This window comes from Lissotriton vulgaris, chromosome 8 (genome assembly GCF_964263255.1).
Source record: "Lissotriton vulgaris chromosome 8, aLisVul1.2, whole genome shotgun sequence".
NCBI classification, from domain to species: Eukaryota; Metazoa; Chordata; class Amphibia; order Caudata; family Salamandridae; genus Lissotriton; species Lissotriton vulgaris.
Window position 1 is genome coordinate 450191885 of NC_141696.1, and position 22101 is coordinate 450213985.

Sequence of the window (22101 nt, forward strand, 5' to 3'; positions counted from 1 at the left end):
TATTCTGACTCCAGTGAGTGCAACAGTAGGGAAAGTGTTGGATAGCGTAGGGTTAAAAATTACTATTCCCACTCCAGAGAGTGCGGCAGTAGGGAAAGAGTTGGATAGCGTAGGGGTAAAAATTACTCTTCCCACTCCACGAGTGCAAGAGTAGGGAAAGTAATGATTTATTATTTAAATACAAATAAATTAACTATCAATACCAATTAAAACATTAATTAAAATTAATTACCAATTACAAAATATGTAATAATTAATTATAAAAATCAATAAATATTATTTATTAAACATTAATTAACTATTGATAATTAATTACCAGCAAATTCATTTTCAATACCAAAAATTAATTTGTAATTAAATAAACAATACCAATTAATAATTAATTACCAGTAAATTCATTATCAATACACAAAAATAATTTCAATAATTAATAAATTACAATTAAATTACCACCCTATTCCTCTATTAACCCACAGCCCGCTCCAAATAATAAATGAATACAATTAATATAATTATCAATTAATCAATAAATAAAAAATAATTACTAATTCATAATTAATTAATAATAAATTAATTATTAATACCAATAAATAAAAATAAATCATTACAATTAAATTACTTACCACCGTATTCCCCTATAAACCCACAACTCGGTACAGAACTAAAACGCAAAATTGAATTAAAAATAATTAATATTTCCTCAAATGTAACATTTAATTTACTATAATTAAATTGCTTCCCACCCTATTCCCCTATAAACTCACAACCCGCTACGGAATTAAATTACGCAAAAATTAAAGAACATCAAATTAATTACTTTAAAAAAATTCAAATATACATTACAAAAATATTACATACTTTTAACATATATACTAACACTTAAAGCACTATAAAAAATCCATATTTTTAACATCTATATTATGACTGTCGATATTACTAACTTCGATATTATGAAAATCAATATTTCTTACCTGAATTTCGATATTCTGCACCATTATATTTTTGTAATTCGATATTCTGTCCATTCTACATAAAAAGCTTGATATTCTGTCCAGTCGATATTTTTTTTTCTCCATATTGTGACTAGTTGCCTCTGGTCACACCTTTGCTATCGTACTAAGTTTGTGTTACATCTATTAAGTGGCACTGATTCCCAAGAGTCAGAGCCTGAGTACTGGTGCAGTGTTTTTAGGCTGAGTGAGTATTGATTAGACCCACCTTTATTTTTTGATCAATCTTCAATAACAACTGTGATATTAATTTATAAATCTTAGTTTGATTAATCCCAATATACTGGTGGATCAACTCAATGAGGTTGTGGGGTAGTTGTCATGGATTTAGGCTTCACCATTGTTTCTGAAGGCAGGCTATACCTTTTTTGTGTCGTGGATTGATAAGGGGCATTGCCGGGATGGGGTTTGCGGCCCTGTTGAGTCTAGAAAGAGTGCTTCTGTCCCTACAAGCTCAGCATGATCTCGTGCTAGTTTGGTGGTATGCAGATTTGAACCTGCCTTGGATGGTCTGATATTGATATGGGAGTATGTTAATGATTAGCTAGTTTAACAATTTTTTTATATTATGGCAAGTCAGTTCAAGTGTTCTTAGATTTCGATCATTGACTTGAATCAGTAGTGTGCCATTGGTGTTGATGTTGACTGATTTTTCTGTAAATGTTGGGTTTATGTGCAGCATTATTTCTCAAGGCTTCCTTTATAATCAGGGTCTTGTCAATGAAGTGGTGAGATCAGGTTACTACCCTTGCCTTGCAGCCTTGGGTGAACACTAAAGTCTGTGATAAAGGCTCCTTGGTAGTTCTCCAGGGTGGAGTACTTGAATTTATTAGTCGCAATTTTGTCAAATAGCTCCAATACAGTTGTAATAAAATAGCCTGCAACATCTTCTTTATAGATTTCTCAAAATGGCCTTCAGAGAAGTGTTACAATAGTGGCAAAAATATTGGGTGAATTTACGGGATGGAACACTGCGTACACTGGCATTATTAAAGGAGTGCTAGACATTTAATTGAGTCTTAATAAGTGGGTCACAAATGTGCTGCCTCATTTCATAGCAGAGAGTGACTACATGGTTTCAAAGTGCATATTGTACACTGATTCCAAAGCCTTGTCAGTCACAGGATGAAGGTGAAGTGTGGAGCCTGCTTGATCAAACAAGAGAATTAGGGAAAATACCCTTGTTGAAATACATACAAAATGTCTAGAAGACAATATACATAATTAAGGACTTCACAATGCTCGATTCACAACGAAATGTATGAAGTAACCTATTCACCAAACTCTAAATCAGGCCCACAGTTTGGTTTTCCAGCATGCACATCATAGATGAGTGACCAGTTTGTGAAGAAATGCCATATGGTACATATGGTAGGGAGAGCAACTAGTAGTTATGTTGCTTGCTGTTTAAGCTGAGTGTTGTGAAGAAGCACTCCTGATATCTTTCAGACAGTAGTGGCACTCTTTCTGGATCAGGTTCCATGTTCAGCAAAAGCTTTGGGGGTATGGGTCACTCAGAGAAGTGGCACTATCATCCTTCCTGTTCCTGGTCGACATTGATTTTCCAAAGTCACAGGGTCTGCTGGCAATCTATCTATCTTTTTGACATTGTTTGACACCAAGGCCTTTCTCAGTATCAAAGCACACATTACTTAAGGACTCGGTGTCAGTGATTTCATGGTCCTAATTGATGGTTCTTCAGGCTTTCCAAGTACTCTTCACAGGGGGACACACTTGCTATTATGTTCTTTTTTATTGTGAATGAGAATTGATTGATGGAAAATGTAAAGTTACTTGTAATCATAGTTCTTCATCTTTGCCACCTGTATCTACATCATAAACAACCTGCTCACCTCCCTAGTAAAGCAAGGAGAAAGGAGGGAGATGTAGAGCTTAAGATCCCTGCTGGTAGCAAGCTCACAAAATAATATTCTAACTGAATCTGCAGCGCACATGGGATCTGGAGCAACATAGCTTAAGACTAGAGTCCAATTACTTGAAAATAGGGAGCAGCCCCATCATTTCCATTTCTTTCCATTGCCATTTTCAAAGGTAAAACTAAGAGTGATGTAGAGCAGACCGATTGCTTTTAAACTGTGTTTTAATTCAGTCAGTCAGTCAGTCAGTTACTTTATTCAATACTTATAGTGTAAGATCATAAAAGTACAGATGAATAAAGTGTTTTAATTCTATTATTATAATTAAAAAATAACTTCTTCCTTCAGACAGGTATGAAATATTTTTATAAAGAGGGCTTATCGATACATAAGAGTTTAAGCAGAGATATTCTAGTTTTTCATGAATTTAACAAAGATACCTCTGATGGAAAACAAGGTTTCAAGGAGGTGATTTTTCCATCATGTTAAAGCTCACTCACCCGCTGCTTTACAGTACAGTTTAAGGCAATCTTATTCCATAACGCTGCTCAGGATTACAATGTACGTGCTTCGATTTTCACACTTTTCTGAAAACATATTTTGTAATAAATGTTTTTTAGGACGAGGAAATGGCACAGCTTTGATTCGGCATGTGATTTCCGAGGGCGATGTAAAATACCAGATTAGATTTTATGGAAGAAGTAGATCAGACTTTAAATTGACAGGAAGTAATGTATGGTTGAAAGGGCAACGAGGCTCAACACAAGCAGAGCAAGGACAAGCTTCCAATTTTCAGGAGGATGAGTCAGAAAACAAATTAAACGAAAAGACAGGCAAGTATGAATCATAATTTGAAATTATACAGTTCAGGAAATATCTATTCTGCGTAGTTCTTGGTTTAGTGCAGAATAAGTTCTTGTATAATAGTATTTTGAGTATTCGTATTAAGTGATTTTTAATATAGATGTTTACTTAGTGGTCACACTTATTTGGATACTGAAAAATTGATTATTTGCAAGAAATCTCCATAACTCTCAGTCTTACTTCACCATATTACAGTAAATATTCTAAGAGATGTGTCTAGACCTTAGTAAAAGGCACTCTCATAATTTATCTAAAAGCAAACTTTTTCAAGGAAACTCCTACCACTCCATGGTATCCTTTAAGTAGGACCAAAGACACCACATAACCTCTAAACAGTCTATTATAGCAGCGTCAAAGGTGTTGCAGACCAGAGTTTGACTCCAGACCACACTCGAGGACCAAAGGAGGGCCGTGAATATTGTGACGAGGAAGAGTAGGACTCAGCCTGATGGTTCACATTATAATTAAAGTTGCATCACATGTATGCTACCAAATGTATGAGGAATCAATCTTACAATCACACAATCATTGACTTTCTTGCACATCTGTATTTTTATAAACTTCTTCAATTAAAAACAATTGAAAAATATTTATTATTTATATAACATGTATTGCATCCAATTTTGTAAATCTATTTGCATTTATACAAACTCCAAAACGTTTAATTACTTTCCATTGCGTTCAAGTCAGTATCTGGAAAATGTAAAAAGATTGTCAAGAAACAGCCAACACGTGTTTCACAGAAAGTCCACTGCTTCTTCCGTATTTGTTATAATCCCTCGAAAGGTTGGGACAATTTTCACAACTTCTTGCTATTTGTTTTTTCAATTTTTACCACAGAGTTGCAAAGTCTTCATATACCTTCAACCTCTATATCCAAGCGTCTCCAACTTCTTGTGAATTTAACTTCTAGTCAGCATGGCAGATTTAAGGCAATAAGGTAGTTCACTGTTCAGGCTGTATCCTGCTTGTAAGTCAAGAAGCATTTTATGGTTCCTGCGTCCAGAATTTCTCTCGAGGATAAATAATTTCAGTTGCCTTACATCCATTGTCATCCTACCTATCCAGAGGGGAGTAGCCTGGGTCAGTGTACCCTTCCAGGGGATTATTTACAAGCCCCTTGTGCCCCTGGGTCGTCATTTTTTCAACATATAAAAAGTGACGTACCGGCGGCGCAATGAACTTGTATATAAGCCCCTGGGCTCTAAGTAGAGCATTGGTAGAAGTTTTGCTTGGAAAGCAAAACAACGAAGCTCATCTTTTTTTTCCACCTGGAGAGCAAAGTTATGTATACTCTATAGCTACTGTCTGGGGCCCGGCATTGTAATAACCTTAGTGGTAATTGCATTAAAGTATTTTTTTTACAGTGGAACCCGACAGTGCTCTTTAGAGCAGTTTTCCTAGTAAAGTACCATGTGTGAGGCGTGGCTGAAGAGTCATCCTCTCTCTGTGGCAGGTGTCACACACATGATACCCTTTTTGGGGCAATCTGTTTTGTTCCTTCCTCCGATAGCTAATGCAAATATGAGTTAGTGTTCATGTATTGTAAGTGGCACCACAACAGTACTAGCCTGCTGAGATTTTGCCTGGTAGACTGATGAAACATAAGTGTATGCACTGGTTCAGTTGCATAAGTTTGTAAACAACTGGTAAGAAACTACTAGTTAATACTTTGGCCAATATTCTACTCTCGATTTTCAAAAGAGATATAAGGCAGTTTGAAAAGCACCTTTCATTTGACGTATGCTCCATATGCATGTGTTATGATTGCATATTAAAGATCCATAAATAGCATTCTGGCTTTCTTTGCTTTAATACACATGTTTAACTTTCTCAGCAGGCACACCAGCCTCTTAAAAAATTAGCCAAAATGCAACCGAGACCTGGCATTTTGCCACTCTGCAATTGGTTTCCAGTATATATGTTCTCTTCCGATATTAACTGCCTCTGACCTTAAGTATATCATGACTAGTCAAACATGGATTCTGTTTCACTCCTACAAAATTTGCAAGACCATCACCCTCACTCCTTGATGTAGTAGAGCATAACTTCGCCTCCCTTTTGTTGGCTGCTGTTGATCCCATGTGCTGTTTAATCACTTCTACCCAACACGATCCCTCATCTCTCCTACTCAATAAGGCCAAGAGTCATCTCTCCTTGACTGATCAGTAACTTGAGTCACTCTCTCTATGGCTGTGGAAGCATTGACCTGCATTTCTTCCTGCTTCCACAAGGACATGAGGGTATTCCCCACAGAAAGTTTGTCTCAGTCAATCACAGCGTGACCAGCCCCTTAGCCTGGCCAGCCACAAATTCTCCTGCCAATCCCATCCCATTCCTCCTCTGGGTTACTCAAAAGCTGTATTTTATCTAAAGCACTCACCTCCAGCCCCTCGGAAACATCATATATCTCAATTCTCTGTTTTTTCTCTCTTTTGCTTCAAAGTTTTTCCTCTGTCACTGTAATTACTGTATAGGATGCAGCCCCTTTGCCGGACAGGTAAAACAGTGTCTCTGCCCCTAATGTTTATTAGGTCATTTACTATAAGCTCTGGATGGGAGTGAAGGCACTGTAGCCTGGTGAATGCGTTCCACTGAGCAAAATGTTGACAACCACTTAGGTTGTACAGCATTTAAATTCCTTTTTTTCCACTAAAAGTGCCATATAGGATTGTTGCGCCCTCTCAGCGATTCCAATCAGGCACATATTACTTCTCCCGGACCTCCATTTTGCTTTGGTTGCAAATCTGCACTTCTTCAATCAGGGTAAATCACAACCTGACTGGGGGCACGACGCGACCTGCCACTCACCAGCGAGGTCTTGCCACCGGACACGCTCCTCTGTTTCGCTCTCCCCCGCCGCCGCACTGCCTAGCGGCCGCCGAGAGGGGGGAGCGCTTACCGGCGCAGTACTCCAGGCTTTCCCAGGCGGCCTACAATCTCCAGCGTCCCCTGCGGGGCCCCGACGACGCCGCCAGCAGCGTCACTTGCCAGCGCCCGGAGGCGCATAAAGAAGACCAGACCATCCCGCGTCGCGGGACGCGTGCGGGCGACGCCGGGCGGAGCCCGGGCAGAGGGCGGGTTGTCTGTGGCCTTCCGGGGACGACCAGGAAGCTTGGACTGCTCTGCAGGGTAGGTCAAGAGCTAGTCTAAAATCTCATTCACTATGTCTAATCACCCTAAAACACACTCGACCACAAGCAAAGCACCCCTAGGTGAAACCCCTGATCAAACCCTAGCCGAAAAAAACAATCTTGCCCCCAATAAAGTAAAAAAAAACACCGCAATTGATTTAATGTTGAGGAAGGTATCTGGGGAGATAGAACGCATGGAAAGGAGCCTTTCTGCCTCACCCAATCCTATAGCAGCTACCCCAACACAATCTAGGGATCACACACTAGCGGACAGCCCCAATATGACTGGAAATTTAGTGTCACCAAGTAACCCGATAGAAGCTGTTCCTTGTGCTCAACCCTTACCTATCCCTGGGGCAAAAATCTCAGGGCACAGTGACTCGACCCCCCCATAGCAAACCAAAACGGCGGGGGAGGATTAAGGGACAACAGAGGAATACTATGTCACTTATAGGAGATGGTCGGTCTAAAAAATAGGCAAGATGTCATCCTGGTAGAAGACAAGGTCCTCACAAACACAAATCCATCAGGTTGGATTGAGGATGTTATAGGAGAATTTAAGAAACATCTCGAAACTTTCATTATTGCCCAGTTGAAACCTATCATAAGTAAGGTGGACAAAATAGCGAGTGAACTGACCAAACACGGCAAGATATTAGACCTGACAACTAAGAATCCCCCCTCAGGTCCTAATCAACCTCTAAGTGTGGCCGCTAATACCCCTAATAATAATACAATGGTAAACAACAATTGTGTCAGTAATATCCAACATACGGTTGCCCAGATTCATGATGCCCCGACAGTTTCTCAAGATCAGAGAGGGGGACCAAATCAAAAGATGAGCTCCAAAAACACTGATAAAGCCCCCCTGCAACCACTAATACAAAGGGGCCAGGAAGATCATCATGTTAGAAATGGCCCTTATAGCTCACCCTACACGGACTTTGACCCTTTCTACAGTCCACTTTGCCCTCCCCCACACATAAACCTACCTCCGGAAGCCAGTCCCTATGTTATAGTATTTGCGGGGGTACCGGAACTCAGGGCCTCTGACAAAGAATCGCACTCTCAATTACATGCTAAAATCTCCAAGTGGTTGGATATACATAGACCATTGAATGCTGGGGAAAGGGGGGAGATAGTGCATGTAAGAAGAGTTAACTGGTTAGGTGGTATGAAAAATGACATAAGGGGGGATTGCATTGTGGCTAATTTCAGAGATGCTAGACTGGTGGACTACATACTGAAGAATTCCAACAGAAATCACACCAGCACAATCTGTGCGCTCCCCCTTGGGTACTTCTACCCAAGGAGATGGAGCAGTAATAATGCTGACCATTCAATGTGGAACTCGGGAAGGCCACAACATGTCCAAAGGGCTAGAGCCACAAACTACCCCGACCAGTTCCTCCCACCCCGAGATTACTCCCAGTGGAGAAATAGATTTGCCCCTTTGCAGTTGCTCGACGAAAATGATTGACTACCCCCCACAGACAAAGAGCTTGTAACTACTACTGCTACAGGGGGACTAGCTTGTCCTACAATAGAGGAGGGAATTGTTAATAGCAGGAACGGGCTACAAATTAGGATAGAAGATCCCCCAAAACAGAGGGAAGAGAATGACAAAATTCCAGAGACCCATGAAACAGGAAACTGTAGAATAAATGAACACAGTCCAGAGGGAAGGAATGTAAACAGGGCAGGAGTAGCCTTTCTGTCCTGGAATGTAGCAGGCCTGGGGGGTAAACTTGACAATAAAGAGTGGAGAGAGTACATAAGGAGCTTTCATATTATAGCCTTACAAGAAACATGGGCCCGAGACCCTGACTCCTGCCAACTGGAGGGCTATAAATGTTTCTTCAGGCCAGCCCAAGAAGCGAGATCTGGGAGGGCGAAAGGAGGGTTAGTGATATATGTTGACTTAGACCTAAAAGGCACTTGGTCACAACCAGTCTGGGTGTCTGACACCATACAAGCAGTGAAATTTCAGGGACACAGGCAGAGATTTTTAATCTTACATTTTTACAACTCGGCCCAATTGATGGAAATTTCCCCACACTAATAGAGCTAGAGAGCAGGTTAAACGAGGAAACAGACTTAAGGCAGGGGGGGCCCGAACCAATCGTCCTGCTAATGGGGGACTTTAATTGTCATCTGTGCCCAAAATTATTCCCTATTTCCCCTGATTGGTCTTCCTGCTCTGTTGAAAGTGGACCACACTTCGAACCTAGCAGAGAAGGCACACTGATTATGAAGCTACTTGATAGCTTTGCCCTTACTCACACAATGGACCTGTTGCCACTGAAAGCAGGAGACACCCTCACTCCTACATTTAAAGGAAGAGGTTGTGCTTCTATAATAGACTTTATAGTAATCTCTGCCTTTGCTAAAGTCCAGATTATTAAGGTAAGAACGTAGTGGAGCCCTTTTGAAATAGAATATAACAATCTACCAGTAAAACATCAGGGGGGGGATACGGCAATCCGACCAACGGACCAAGGGAGGCGCATAAGATGGGCAATGATTAATCCACAAGACTTTTATAGCAGCCTAGTGGATAGAGGAAAAGAACATATAGAGATCTGTCTAGACCTTGCAATAGAGGGTAGAGAAGTGGTCCTGACATTTGAATCCTTAACTAGGATAGTTGAAGGATTATTAAAAACTAAGCGGCCTACTAAGGACCTAACTACTCCAAGATGGTTTGATTCGAATTGCTCACGGGCACTGAGAGAATTAAAACAGAGCCTAAAGAAGTCCCCGAGAGACAAGAATGAAATCGCCCTCTGTAGACGCAATTATAAAACACAGGTTAAGCAAAGAAAGAGTGCACTTCAAAAGGAAGTCTGGGCAGACCTTAGAGAAACAGGAGAAAACAGAGATTATGCCCAATTCTGGAGAATCATAAATAGACCCTGTTACCAAGACTCCAGCTCCCCTGAAATTAGTACCAATATACTCCCCGAACAATGGATGAACCATTTTTAAAGTTTGTATAATCAACAGGAGATAGAAAACGGGGATGCAGTATGGGAGGGTCCCAGAACAGTTGAGCTAGAATTCTCCTTGCCGGAAGTCTTAAAGGCAGTGCTAGGGCTTATGCGTAATAAGGCGCCAGGCCCGGACGGCACACCCCCAGACCTCCTTTTAAGTAACACTGACCTTGGGCACCGATTATGACCAGAGTACTTAATGCAGCTATTAAAACTGGTCTCCCGAGATCTTGGTCAACTGCAGTGATTGTTCCTATATATAAGAAAGGTTGTAGGGATAATCCGCAGTGCTACAGACCAATCTTGCTGATTAATGTCTCAGCGAAACTACTAGGTAGGGTAATACTAAACCGCCTTACAGAGTGGACTGAAGTACATAACACCCTGGTGGAGACTCAGTATGGGTTTAGAACAGGCAAGTCAACTAGTGACCAATGTCTCAACTTATACCTTTTAGCCGCTAAATACATTAAATCAGATACAGGAACCCTATATATGGGGTTCTTGGACCTTGCAGCAGCATTTGATAATGTAAACAGAACTAAACTCTGGGCGCTTATGTACAGATTGGAAATTGATCCAGATCTGATAAACATACTTATGGAACTCCACTGGAACACCACTGCCAAGATCCGCTATAGCACAGGAGGGGTGAGCACTGATCCCTTCCCGTGCACTAGCGGGGTGAGGCAGGGGTGTATCCTGGCTCCATTTCTATTTTCCCTCTACATAAATGACCTGGAGAGTGCTCTGCTGACACTGGGGACTGACTGCCCAAGAGTAGGATCGCGTCACATACCGGTACTTTTGTACGCGGATGACGCGGTCCTGCTCTCACGAACAGCAGTGAGTCTGCAGCAGCTAATTAGTGGCTTTGCAAGGTTCATGGAGAATCTAGATCTCTCTGTAAATCTGACTAAGTCCTTTATCATGGTGGCAGGGAAAAAAACCCTCAAGAGATTTCCGTTCAAAATAGGAACCCTGTTTTGGACACTGTGAATACTTTCTCATACTTGGGCCTCTTGTTTGATGAAAATATTAGGTTTGCCCCATTGCTGGAAGAAAGGTGCAGGAAACTTGTTTTAGCGAATGGTGCCATTTTAAACTTTGCGCGAAGGATGGGTCGTTGGTCCCCTGAACAAGTAATGACACTGTATAGAGCGGTCAGTATTTCTAAAGCTACGTACGGGGCAGAGGTGTGGGGCTTTAGGGATGCACATCAGATACAAACTGAGGAAGATAAATTCCTAAAGAAACTGCTAAAGCTTCCACAGAGCATCCCAGCAGCAGTCACACACAAGGAGCTTGGTACCCCGTACATCTCTGACCTGATTAGAATAAGACCAATTTTGACCTGGCTTTGAATTTGGCTAAATCCAAACGCTGAATTAATTAGACATGTTATTGAAGATTGTCTTCGGAGAGACAGATGGTTGCAAATCCCTTGGCTTAAATACATTAAAGAAACTCTAGAGTCTATTGACTACCAAATGCTATTTACTGATCCCTCAAAGATTGATAGCTCTAGCAAATATCATATTCAAAAGCAGTTATTGGATAAATACGATCATAGCAGGAATCGACTTGACTATAATAAAACATCTGTAGTAGCGCACTCTCTTGTGAGTAATGAAATGGGCATGGAACCGTATCTTTTTTTAATGCATAGTCAACAAGAGAGGTTTTTAATGTGTCGTTTTAGGCTCAATTTGTTACCACACATTTTAGCTTATCCGTCTGGTTTTACTTTAACAATTGAGCAGAAGGGTGCCTGCGGCTGTGACAATAGGTCTCCGCAGGACACCCTTCATTTTGTATTATTATGTCCTTTTTATAAAATCCCACGCAGAATATTTCTTGTGGATATTTTAAAGGAGTCAAAAATCTTTAATGCTAAAACTGCTTTATTATTTTTGCAAAGAGCAACTGACATGCGTACTCTGTGTTCTATAATGAGTTTTTTGTTAAATTGTTGTCAAATTAAGAAATACTAGGGGTTGATGTAGGATGAAATGAATTAATCGATTTCTCCCTTTCAATTATTTTTAATAATAATATATATTTTAAATTTGTTTTTAACATTGTAAAGTTCAGAATAACAATGTAAAATGTTGATTGTGGATTTGTAATGTATTGTGTATTTTTATGATGGTTTTTAACCACCGAAATAAAGATGAACTGAACTGAACTGCTTTGATGGCAAATCTGCACTTCTTCAATCAGGGTCACCATAGATTTGTTTTTGTGTATTTTAATGAGCAGTTAAACTTCTGATGTCATTCTCTGCACTCTTCAACCTATATTTATGACATTGCGTAGTAAGTTAATTTTTATATTGACAGTGTTTGCAAGGGTACTTCTTGAGTCTGTGAGTGTCTTTAAAACATTCTGCAGTGTAAGCTCAGAGACCAGTCCTGGGGTCCATTCACTGTAACTGGGATACCACATTTGAAATCAGGCTTGTCTTTCGAAGGGGCATACTTGTCTGGCCTTATAATCTTTTGGACGTGGGCTTCCGCCTTTACCCATAGCTACCAAATGTTAGTGATTTTGAGGTAACGTCTTCAGAACTGTTAGTGGCGGGGCATGCTCTGTCTGCCCTCACAAGGTGGATGTCATATCCAGGCTATCTATTTTGGATAAGGACTTCTTCGCGCAAGTCTGGCACCACATCTCATCCTTTGGCCCTGCGCTCCTCTGGGGGGGTGATTTTAATGTAACATTGTCCGCCGCTTTAGACCGATCCGGCACTCATGTCCCTCACCCGCTCACGGCTTCACTCCTTAGCTCCATTCTCTCTGACAACTCCCTTTACTGCTGGTCCCATCTAGATTTATGGATCACCACTCCAGATGCCTTGGTCTGGCTTACCTCTGTTGATCATATGGCGCTCACTCTCTCAGATCATGCTCTGTTCGTCTATGCCTCCGTCTTCCACATTCCTCCTGCCGTGCCTTCTCCTAGCGGCTTCCCCCTAATGCACTACGCGACCCGGTCTTCTGTGACAAAATAAAAACTGCAATCGGAAATTATTTCGTGCTCATCGAGGGTTCTGTGGACTCCCCGTCCACGCTTTGGGAAGGGTTCAAAGCCGTCATTCATGGGGAATGTATCTCCAAGCAGTCTGGCATCCTCCGCTCCATCCGTAGCACTCTTGACAAATTGGAAGGGGAGATTATGGCACTTGACGCTTCTCATGCCCGGGATCCTCACCCTGACACCCTTGCTCAGATACGCGCAAAACTCACTGGTTTTGCCGACGAGGCCAACAGAAAACATGAATTTCTCGGTAGGGAGGCACGAGCACTCCGCTTCGTTGAGGGTGATCTCCCTTGAAAAACTCCTGCCAACCTCCTCCGCCAGCCTCGGGCTGCCTCCTACATCACCGCCCTTCAGGACAGAGGCCCTGCCCGTACTACCTCCCCTGAGGAAATTAAGGCGCGTTTCACTACATTTTATGCACAACTCTACACGGCTGGATCGGTACCACCACACGAGGTACTCAACCAATATTTTGACACCCTTCAGCTCCTTTGAGTGGCAATTCCCATTGGTAATTCCTTGATGAGCCCTTCTCTAAAGAAGACATTTTAGCAGCAATCAACAGTATGCCCGGTGACAAGTCCCACGGCTCAGATGGTCTGCCAGCCTCATTCTAGAAAGCTTTTGCCCCGCTTTTGATTCCTCATCTAGCCTCCATGTATAATGAATCTTTCGAGATGGGTCACCTCCCTCCGTCACTGTGCGAGGAATTATTGACTCTACTCCTTAAACCGGACAAACCACCTGAACAACGAGACTTCTACCGTCCTCTATCCCTCATCAACACAGACAATAAAATTTTTGCAAAATTGCTTGTTTCCCGTCTCCTTCTTCTCATGCCGCTCATTGCCAGCCCAGACCAGTCCAGTTTTATTCCCGGATGCGCGACCTCTCACATTTTCTCCGTCCTCCATCAAATTAATCCCGCGCTTCCGGCAATGGCCGCCCTGCTCGATGCCACCAAAGCCTTCAACACGTTGGAGTGGCCCTTCCTGTTTTATCTCCTTCCCCGGTTGGGTTTTAACGAGGTCTTCTTATGCAAAGTGCTTCTTCTTTACACTCTTCCTACTGCCCGTCTCCGTATAAATGGACAGATTCCTGAGCCTATCCCCATCGGGCGCAGTACTTGGCAGGGTTGTCCGCTGTCCCCCATGCTATTCGCTGTTGCAATGGAACCCCTTGCGGCTCGTCTCTGGCAACATCATACCCAGAGAGGCATTGGCTTTGCGGCCTGATCCCTGCTAGTCTTCATGTCCACGGACAACGTTACTCTTTATGACCGCAATCCCCAAGAGAACCTCAGCCCACTGGTCCGTGAGGTAATACGCTTTGGTGGCTACTCAGGAATTCAGGTCAACTGGAATAAGTCTATACTGTTCCCCCTCATAACACCCTTTGTTCCTGACTATCCCTTTGTGTGGGCATCGGAGCCCACTGGATATCTGGGCATTTGGTTAAACAGGAATGTGGATGGACTTTGGAAAGTCAACTTTGGCCGTGCAGTGGACTGGTTTGAGTCCAAGATCCCTCTTTGGAACCAGCTGCCGCTTTCGTTGGTCGGGCGAATTGCCATTGCCAAAATGGTGGTACTTCCGAAGTTTTTATACTTATTCGTCAATATCCCTATCACTTCTTCTGCAAGGTTCACCTTCTGCTTATCACCCTCATCGACAACCCCGGATCGCCTATATCATCCTCACTCTTCTGATTTCGCATGGCGTACTTGGTGCCCCGGATTTCAAGCTGTATGTGCTCAGCTCTCAGGCCCATTTTCTTCATTTCCGCACTGAAATCGTCACGGTTGAGACCCTGCGCTGGGCTTGGGACGGGCTCCGCAAATTCTCTGGCGCTAATATGCTTTCCGCGAACAATATGCCAATCGCTCATCACCCCGCTTTTCCTCCTCTCCAGTCTTCTGGGATGGTCAAGCATGCCACTTGTTTGGGAGTCTCCACAGTATCGGACCGCTACCCTCGGGACACATTCTTCTCACCTGCGGCTGATTCTGGCCCCATCCACACCCTGTTGATGAGTACAGGCCTCTGTGGTACTGAAAATTCTGGACCCGACTATGGTGTGGTACCGAAGCTCTACACTCGTGTCAGAAAATATCAACATACCATGACGAATTTGGTATCGGCAGACCGGTAATGATGAGGACATTATACCTGTGCATTTGCGTCACGATTGAGTGACGAAATCACCCTTAAATCATAGTTTCAGTCTTGAACCCTCGGGTTCCATTTTGTGAGCGGCAGCCATCTTGTGGTTGCCCTTACATAGTCAATTGACCAAGGCCGAATTCGAGCTGAAAGGACACGTCCACCTTTCCTGACTCCTCTGTGACCTGGGCGAGCTGACTCCACTGCCTCAAGCCAAACCTGTTTGGGCAGTCCTCATCCCAATGGCCGAGCGAGATTAGCATCAAGGCACAACATGTCATAAACCGTTTATCCCATAAAAACCACGCTTTATCATACACACACCTGTCCCTGTTTCTTCTTTATGGCTAGTTTTACAAGGAGGAGGTGCCTGATTTTATTGGGGGTTCATCGATATCTGATGAAAGTTCTGGGCCTGGCTGGGTAATCTATCACAAACTGGACCTACGAAAATGTGGGATTGTCATCATGACTTTGCTTTTTCTTTGTAATAGAAATATTTATATGACCAAACTGTAAACCTAGGAATTCTTGCCTGAAGCTGATATTTTTGTATAAAAGGAGAAGGCTGGTTCTAAAAAAACGAACAGTCTCCTGAGAATATACACACCGTGCTGTTGTACTTCTAGGACGCTTGTTACTTGGTTGCAGCCAATAAAACTCGATCCTTGACATCACCTAGACTCTGTGTTTATGTGGTCCAAAACAGGAAGAACTCAAGAGGCCTCTGGGTGTTCCCCCTGGCACTGCCGGGTTCCTAAAAACCCGGTACCTCACCTCAGCAAGGCCTGCGAGTGCAAAGGGTTCGCCCTTCTGTGCACGAAGTCCTCAGACTACACAAAGAATTTGGCACGGAAACTGGAAATATAAAAGCATAGTTTAATAAACCTTTAAAGGTGGTCCTACGGTCCACACAACACTCTACAGCATTGTACAGGGTAGCACAAATAACTCGAGTACACAGTCCCCTTTAATACACAAAGAAGGGGCTCATAAGTAGGCGGGTACAACTCAAGACATGATTTACGACCATATACGGACATTTCTGAACATGATCAATACATGGGTGAAGGTAACGGTTCTTGAGGCCCGTCAAAATGCACATTCCTATCTACGCTAATCAAAGACAGATGTGTCTTCTACTGAGCATGCGCTAGACACACAAAGGGCTATTTATAGACTGTTGCTGGGCAGATCCTAGGGGCGACTAGCGAAGAGGTAGGACTCATCAAATGGCGAGCACATAGCAATATGTAGCAAACAAAATGGAGGACAGAAAACAAAATGGAGTCTGACCGTATCAGAAATTGAGCGGGAAAACGCAGGGTGAATCACGATATCATGTCTTTAGCTAATGCTTAACATTATCGCTGTTTTATTTACAACAGACGACCCTTTCAGCATTAGCTGAAGACATTCGGGTTTCTAGGATAATCCAAATACTCATCGTTAATGTCGATGCTCATCATTTCAGCTACCTCTCTAGTTATGCTTTTCTGGTGGGTAGCCTCAGTAACAGCTCTTTTATTAGGTACACAAAATGGAACACATAGGGAACATATCATTGGACTTCATTGAATACATATACAACATGCAAAAATAATAGTAATAATTATACAGAGGCCAGTAATAACTTTCCAACCCCATGTGGAGATCAGAGTCCAGAACCAACTGGAAAACGTCCAAGTTCCATTTTCAACATGTATATCAGCAGCAATCTTATGTAATTTATTAATTGCCTTGTACATAGAAGGAGTGTGATCAGGGATGAATACACAACAACTACTTCCAATAATTCTACAAGCACCGCCTCTATCTGCTAACTTCACGTCCAAAACCATTCGGTTTTGTAACGCAACAATTCTAGTAATTTGCAGCTCTTCGGTGAGATTACCAAGAGCTGCGGCAGTTTCATTCGTTACGGCTTCCACTACTCTTGTTAATTGCCGTATCTTTCTACTATTCAGAGCAGCTCCAACCAAGAAAAATAATCCTAAATTGAAATCTATATATTGTTGCAGACTAGTGTCAGTGTGGTCTACATCATCAATAGAAAAAGTACGTTTGTATCTGTTTACAGTTACATTATTCAATAATTTCAAATCTTTATGATATGATGCAGGTGCTAGGAATACAGGCGGTAGTAAAAATGCTACATAACATACTCCAGACCATCTGGCTGGTAATCCGTAATAACCTCTGTTACCACATACGAAGTAAGTGTTATGAGAATCAAGGAATGTGCTGTTATTCAGACCATCAATATTTAACACAATAATACAATCACTAACACCTACAGGGATATAACATACACTCTGTACACATAATTCTGCTTGTGCTTGGGCCACTGAAATCACGAACATCTCATTGCCAACAATGTCTCTAGTGTTCGTAAAAATATAGGGCATTGACTCATTGTCCGGTCATGGAGTGTCTGTCAAGTCTTGTCTGGGTTTCGTCGTAATAGTAATGATTTCAATACAATCATGTGCCAATGGGTCTGTTTCACTTAATGGCAAAAGTGTAGCAGGGTTCAATGTATTACAGCGTCTGATTTCTATGTGTGGCTGAAACAATGTCAATTCATAACCTGTCAGTCGTGCTATAGTCAAGTGCTGGGTCTGTGTTCGGTTTAAAAGAACTTCCACGGAATGTGGAACTTGCACTGTCAATTGATGTCCTAACACTATGGAATCGCTTTGTCTGATTGCTAGGGCTGTCGCTGCTACTGATTTCAAGCACGCAGGCAGAGCCTGGGCTACTGGATCTAATGTACTAGAAAAGTAAGCACACGGTTTGTGTGAACCAGCTTGTTCCTGAGTGAGCACTGACAATGCAGTACCTTCGCGTTCTGTGACAAAAAGTGTAAAAGGCTTACTGTAACATGGTGTTGCTAAAACAGGTGCTTGGCATAAGGCTTTCTTTAAGTCTTCAAAAGCTTGGGTATGTTCCTGAGTCCAAGGGAGGACAGTCGATGTCGCTGCCTCCTGGGTTGTCAACTGTATGAGTGGTTTTGCTAGAAATGCGTACTGGGGAATCCATTGTCTGCAGTAAGAAGTGAGGCCTATGAAGGCCCGCACCTCCTTTTGTGTCTTGGGTGGTGACATGTTTACAATTAACTGGATGCGGTCAGGTGTGAGCTGTCTCCCCCCTTAGGACAGCAAGTGCCCAAGGTACACAACTTGCTGAACACAGAATTGCAGCTTCGAAGGGGACACCTTGTGCCCCTTGTCGGCCAGGAAATGCAAAACCGTCAGTGATGCTCGTTCACATTCAGGTTCGCTTCGGGCGGTGATCAGTAGATCATCGACATACTGAAGCAGGGCAGTGTTATCAGGCATGTGAATACTGTCGAGTTGTCTTTTCAGTGCTTGGCTATAGATGCTGGGGCTTTCTGTGAATCCTTGAGGTGCGCGTGCAAATTTGAAGCTTCGACCATTTAAACAGAATCCGAAAAGATATTGGCTTTCCGGATCGATTGGGACACTAAAGAAGGCGTTCTTCAGATCAATTACAGTAAAGAACGTTGCTTCGGAATCAATGGCTGTCAATAATGAAGAGATATCTGGGACCACGGGATACTGTGGTACAATGCATTTATTCAATTCGCGCAAATCGATGACTAATCGATAAACTGGGGGTGCATTTGGATCGGTGCGTTTAAGAATTGGAATGATTGGGGAATTACATAGATTGGAGTCGGTTTCCACAACCACTCCTTGTGCAATGAGCTCGTCAATGATTTTTAGTAAAGCCGCTACAGCATCTGGGGGTAAATTGTATTGTCGAATTTGTGGTAATACCACTCCTGGCTTGAGTGTGACTCGATATGGTGTGATGTGCATACAACCTACATCAGTGGGGCCTTGTGCCCATAAATGTGCAGGGACATTCTGTAACCTGTGGTCCATATCTCTCAACACATAGTGACCCTTAAAGTCACGTAAAAACAGTCTCACTCCTTCCGGAGAACAACAAATAACAGCTCCTAGAGCTTTCAGTGTCTTTATACCTAACAAGTTTTCTGGACATGATTTTGTAAGTAGTAAATCTGTAGTACGTGTCAATGGACCAACTGCAAGAGGAAGTGGTTGCGATACTTCATTAACAATAGGCTTTCCTGAAAATCCAAGGGAAACATTCTGTGAGCCTGAGAGGGGTGCCCCTGGAACCTCGTCGTGACTTATAGTTGTCCTGCTTGCCCCTGTATCAATTAAAAACTTTCTGTCTTTCCCTAATACTTGACTATGTACATAAGGACCCTCTTGATCTACAGGAACCTCAATAAGAGGCAAGCCAACCTCCCTCTCTAGGCTGTTTCATGTGTATCGTTGATAATCGGGATAATCATTTTGTGCATACTGGTACATCTGTTGTGTCGTGTTTTGTGTTGCGGCAATGGGCTGTGGCTGTGGTACTGCTACGGTCTGTACTGTCTGTTGTGAAGCATGCATAGGCTGTACACTCTGGGGTACTTGTTGTTGGGCCTGATCTTGTCTAGGTGGACGCGGTCTCTCTTTGGTTTTACCTGTAGAGATATTGTGTTTCAAAACTGCACAATCGTTTATATAGTGACCTGGCTGTTTACAATAGTTGCATGTCCCTTTAACAGGAGCCGCCGAATTACCGGACTGGGTCATACCCTTTTTCTGACCGTCAGCTGGAACTGACTGAGCAACTAGCATTTTCATTTTCATGTCTTTCATACGTCTTTGTTCGTGCTCTTGTTCTTCTCTAATTCTATTCTGGTGGTACTGTAACATTTGTAACATTTGTGAAGGGGTATTAGCTTGCCATGTGCTCTCGACTTTCAGTACTCTGTTCTTAACCTGGGGCAGGGAATTCTCGACTAATTTTGTTACAAAAAGATGTGGATATGACTCGCTACTTGCTTTCAGGCCGCTATTAATACCAAAACATTTCTCAAATCGGGAATAAAAATCACTAGTGTCTTCATCGGGTTTCTGTTTGCAGGCTGAGATTGCACCCCAGTCCTCCTTTTTCGTTGCTAATAAACGTGGCAATACTTGTACTAACAATCCTAGTAATGCTTTAGTTTTGTCCCCAAGCCCTGGGCCTGGAGTTCGAGTGTTTTCTTCGTTTTCTAATGCAGCCCAAGCAATCTTTTGCTCTCCCACCTCCCATTCTTTTTCTTTGAGTTTCTCGTAAATACCGGCAGGCAGTAGTACTTTCAATATTTTCATGATGTCAGGATATGTATAATCACCCATGAGTAACATGTCTTTTATTTCACGGTGAAAACCTGCTGGATCTTTGTCATGGCTGGGCACTAATTTCTTCATTTCCAATAGTTCTATTTTAGTTATGGGCGTGTACACAAACACGCGTCTAAAAGTATTATCATCATTCCTGACTGGGTGCACTTCTCGTAAGGGATTCTGTCTGTCTATGTAATACGTTTTTCTTTCTATGGGTGGAGCTGGATCAAACTGTGGACACAGGAAGGCACTATATCTGTGCCGATGTTCTAGAATCACTTTAATTAAATCGGTACCTAGGCCCCTCCATTTATTCATGAGTAGCTCTATTAATATATCAGGTAGGGGACCAGGATCAGAGTGTTGGCTTTTATACAATATAAGGAGGTGTTGTATCATGTACATACCAGCTAGACGCTGTTCATCTGGGGAAAGATTCAAAAATGTTTGCGCTAATGCGTCATCACTATATTTATCAGAACTGTCAGCCCATTGTACTGCTGACCTGGCTAATTCTTGTTCATCCATGGAATCGAGTACATGGTACCCCATTCGTTCTTGAAGTATTTTATCGGTAGCCTGAAACAAGTGTTCAGGGGTCTTCGGGTTTGACATAGCAGCTTGAAAAAGTCTCTTACTTTCTGGACGTACCGGACGTATTGAATTATTAAAGGGTCTTCCCTTACCTACATATGCTATCATTTCTCTAGCTGGTAATTGCAATGCTCCTGTTGTCGTTTCTGGTTGTTCCTCCTCCTCGGAGGATTCATTCTTGTCTGAATCTATTTCTATCTCAGGCTGTCTTCTTTCGTGTATTTTTTCTACTGCTTTTCGGATCCTTCGGTACATGTTTTCTATACAACTCTGCTTATCATGTTTTCCGTCTGCTATATTCTGACCCCATTTGTTAAGTGCTTTCATTTCTTCCTGGTCTACACCAGGCCTATCTTGGTCTCTTATCAAGCAGTTTATGAAGAAACGTAATATCATCCTTTGAGTGTCAACTTTCTGGTGTGCCATGGCCTGGCCAATACTTTCAGGACCTTCCCCCGTTTGGACAAAATGATATATTCTGTCTAGATGATCAATCATTCCTGGTAGTAACATTAAATAGTTTGCAACTCGTCGTAGACGTACTGATGATAGCATCATTCTGTCGTCTTTACCGGGTACTGGATCATATCTACAGTCTGTAAGAGGCTCTTTAAGTATGTCGTAACTCGCTGTTTGAGGTGTACGTTGTTGTGCTAAATCCCTATAAGTCAATCGATGTGTTTGTGGCAGGGTCTGGAAACCTCCTGTCGTACCTCCTGAGGTGCCAGGTCCAAAAGGATTTAGTGGGTGAATGGTAGGAATAATAGGTGCAGGAAGGGCTGGGGGAATCGGCGGAGGATGTGGAACGGGAGGAGGAGTTTGTTGTTGCGGAAGTGGGTGTAGATTATCTCGGGGTGGGGTGCCGTCAGCAGGTGGTATGCATGCTGGCGGAATATTGATATATTCGGGGGCTACATCGTCTAAATAGGAAGAAAGGAAAATGTCCTTTGCGGTCTTGTGGCGTAATTTAGTCGGGAGCAATGGAGGTGGCAGATCTTTTGGTACTTCCGGGGTGGCCTTAGGTAAACCCTCGGCCAAAAGAGGATACATACCATTCGCAAGAGTATTTCGCTGTCGGTCTACTTGTTCTGCTTTAACTCGTATACCTTCCTCAACTAATACGTTTTCTCGGGCTTTGTCTGAATCCTCTCTACTTTTCCCTGCTTTTCTGAGTGCTTTCTCTGTGCGTCTATGCGATTCTTTACG

The 22101-nt window shown here is 42.6% G+C and overlaps 1 protein-coding gene across 1 annotated transcript in view; it reads left to right on the forward strand.

Moving 5' to 3' along the window:
- LOC147697160 (ATP-binding cassette sub-family C member 5-like) overlaps positions 1–22101 on the forward strand; it is a 2119944-nt gene that overhangs the window by 1494123 nt on the left and 603720 nt on the right. Inside the window, exon 17 of the mRNA XM_086934231.1 lies at positions 3508–3720. Within this exon, the coding sequence (XP_086790357.1) occupies positions 3508–3720 (213 nt within the window). The remainder of the gene's footprint in view (positions 1–3507; positions 3721–22101) is intronic.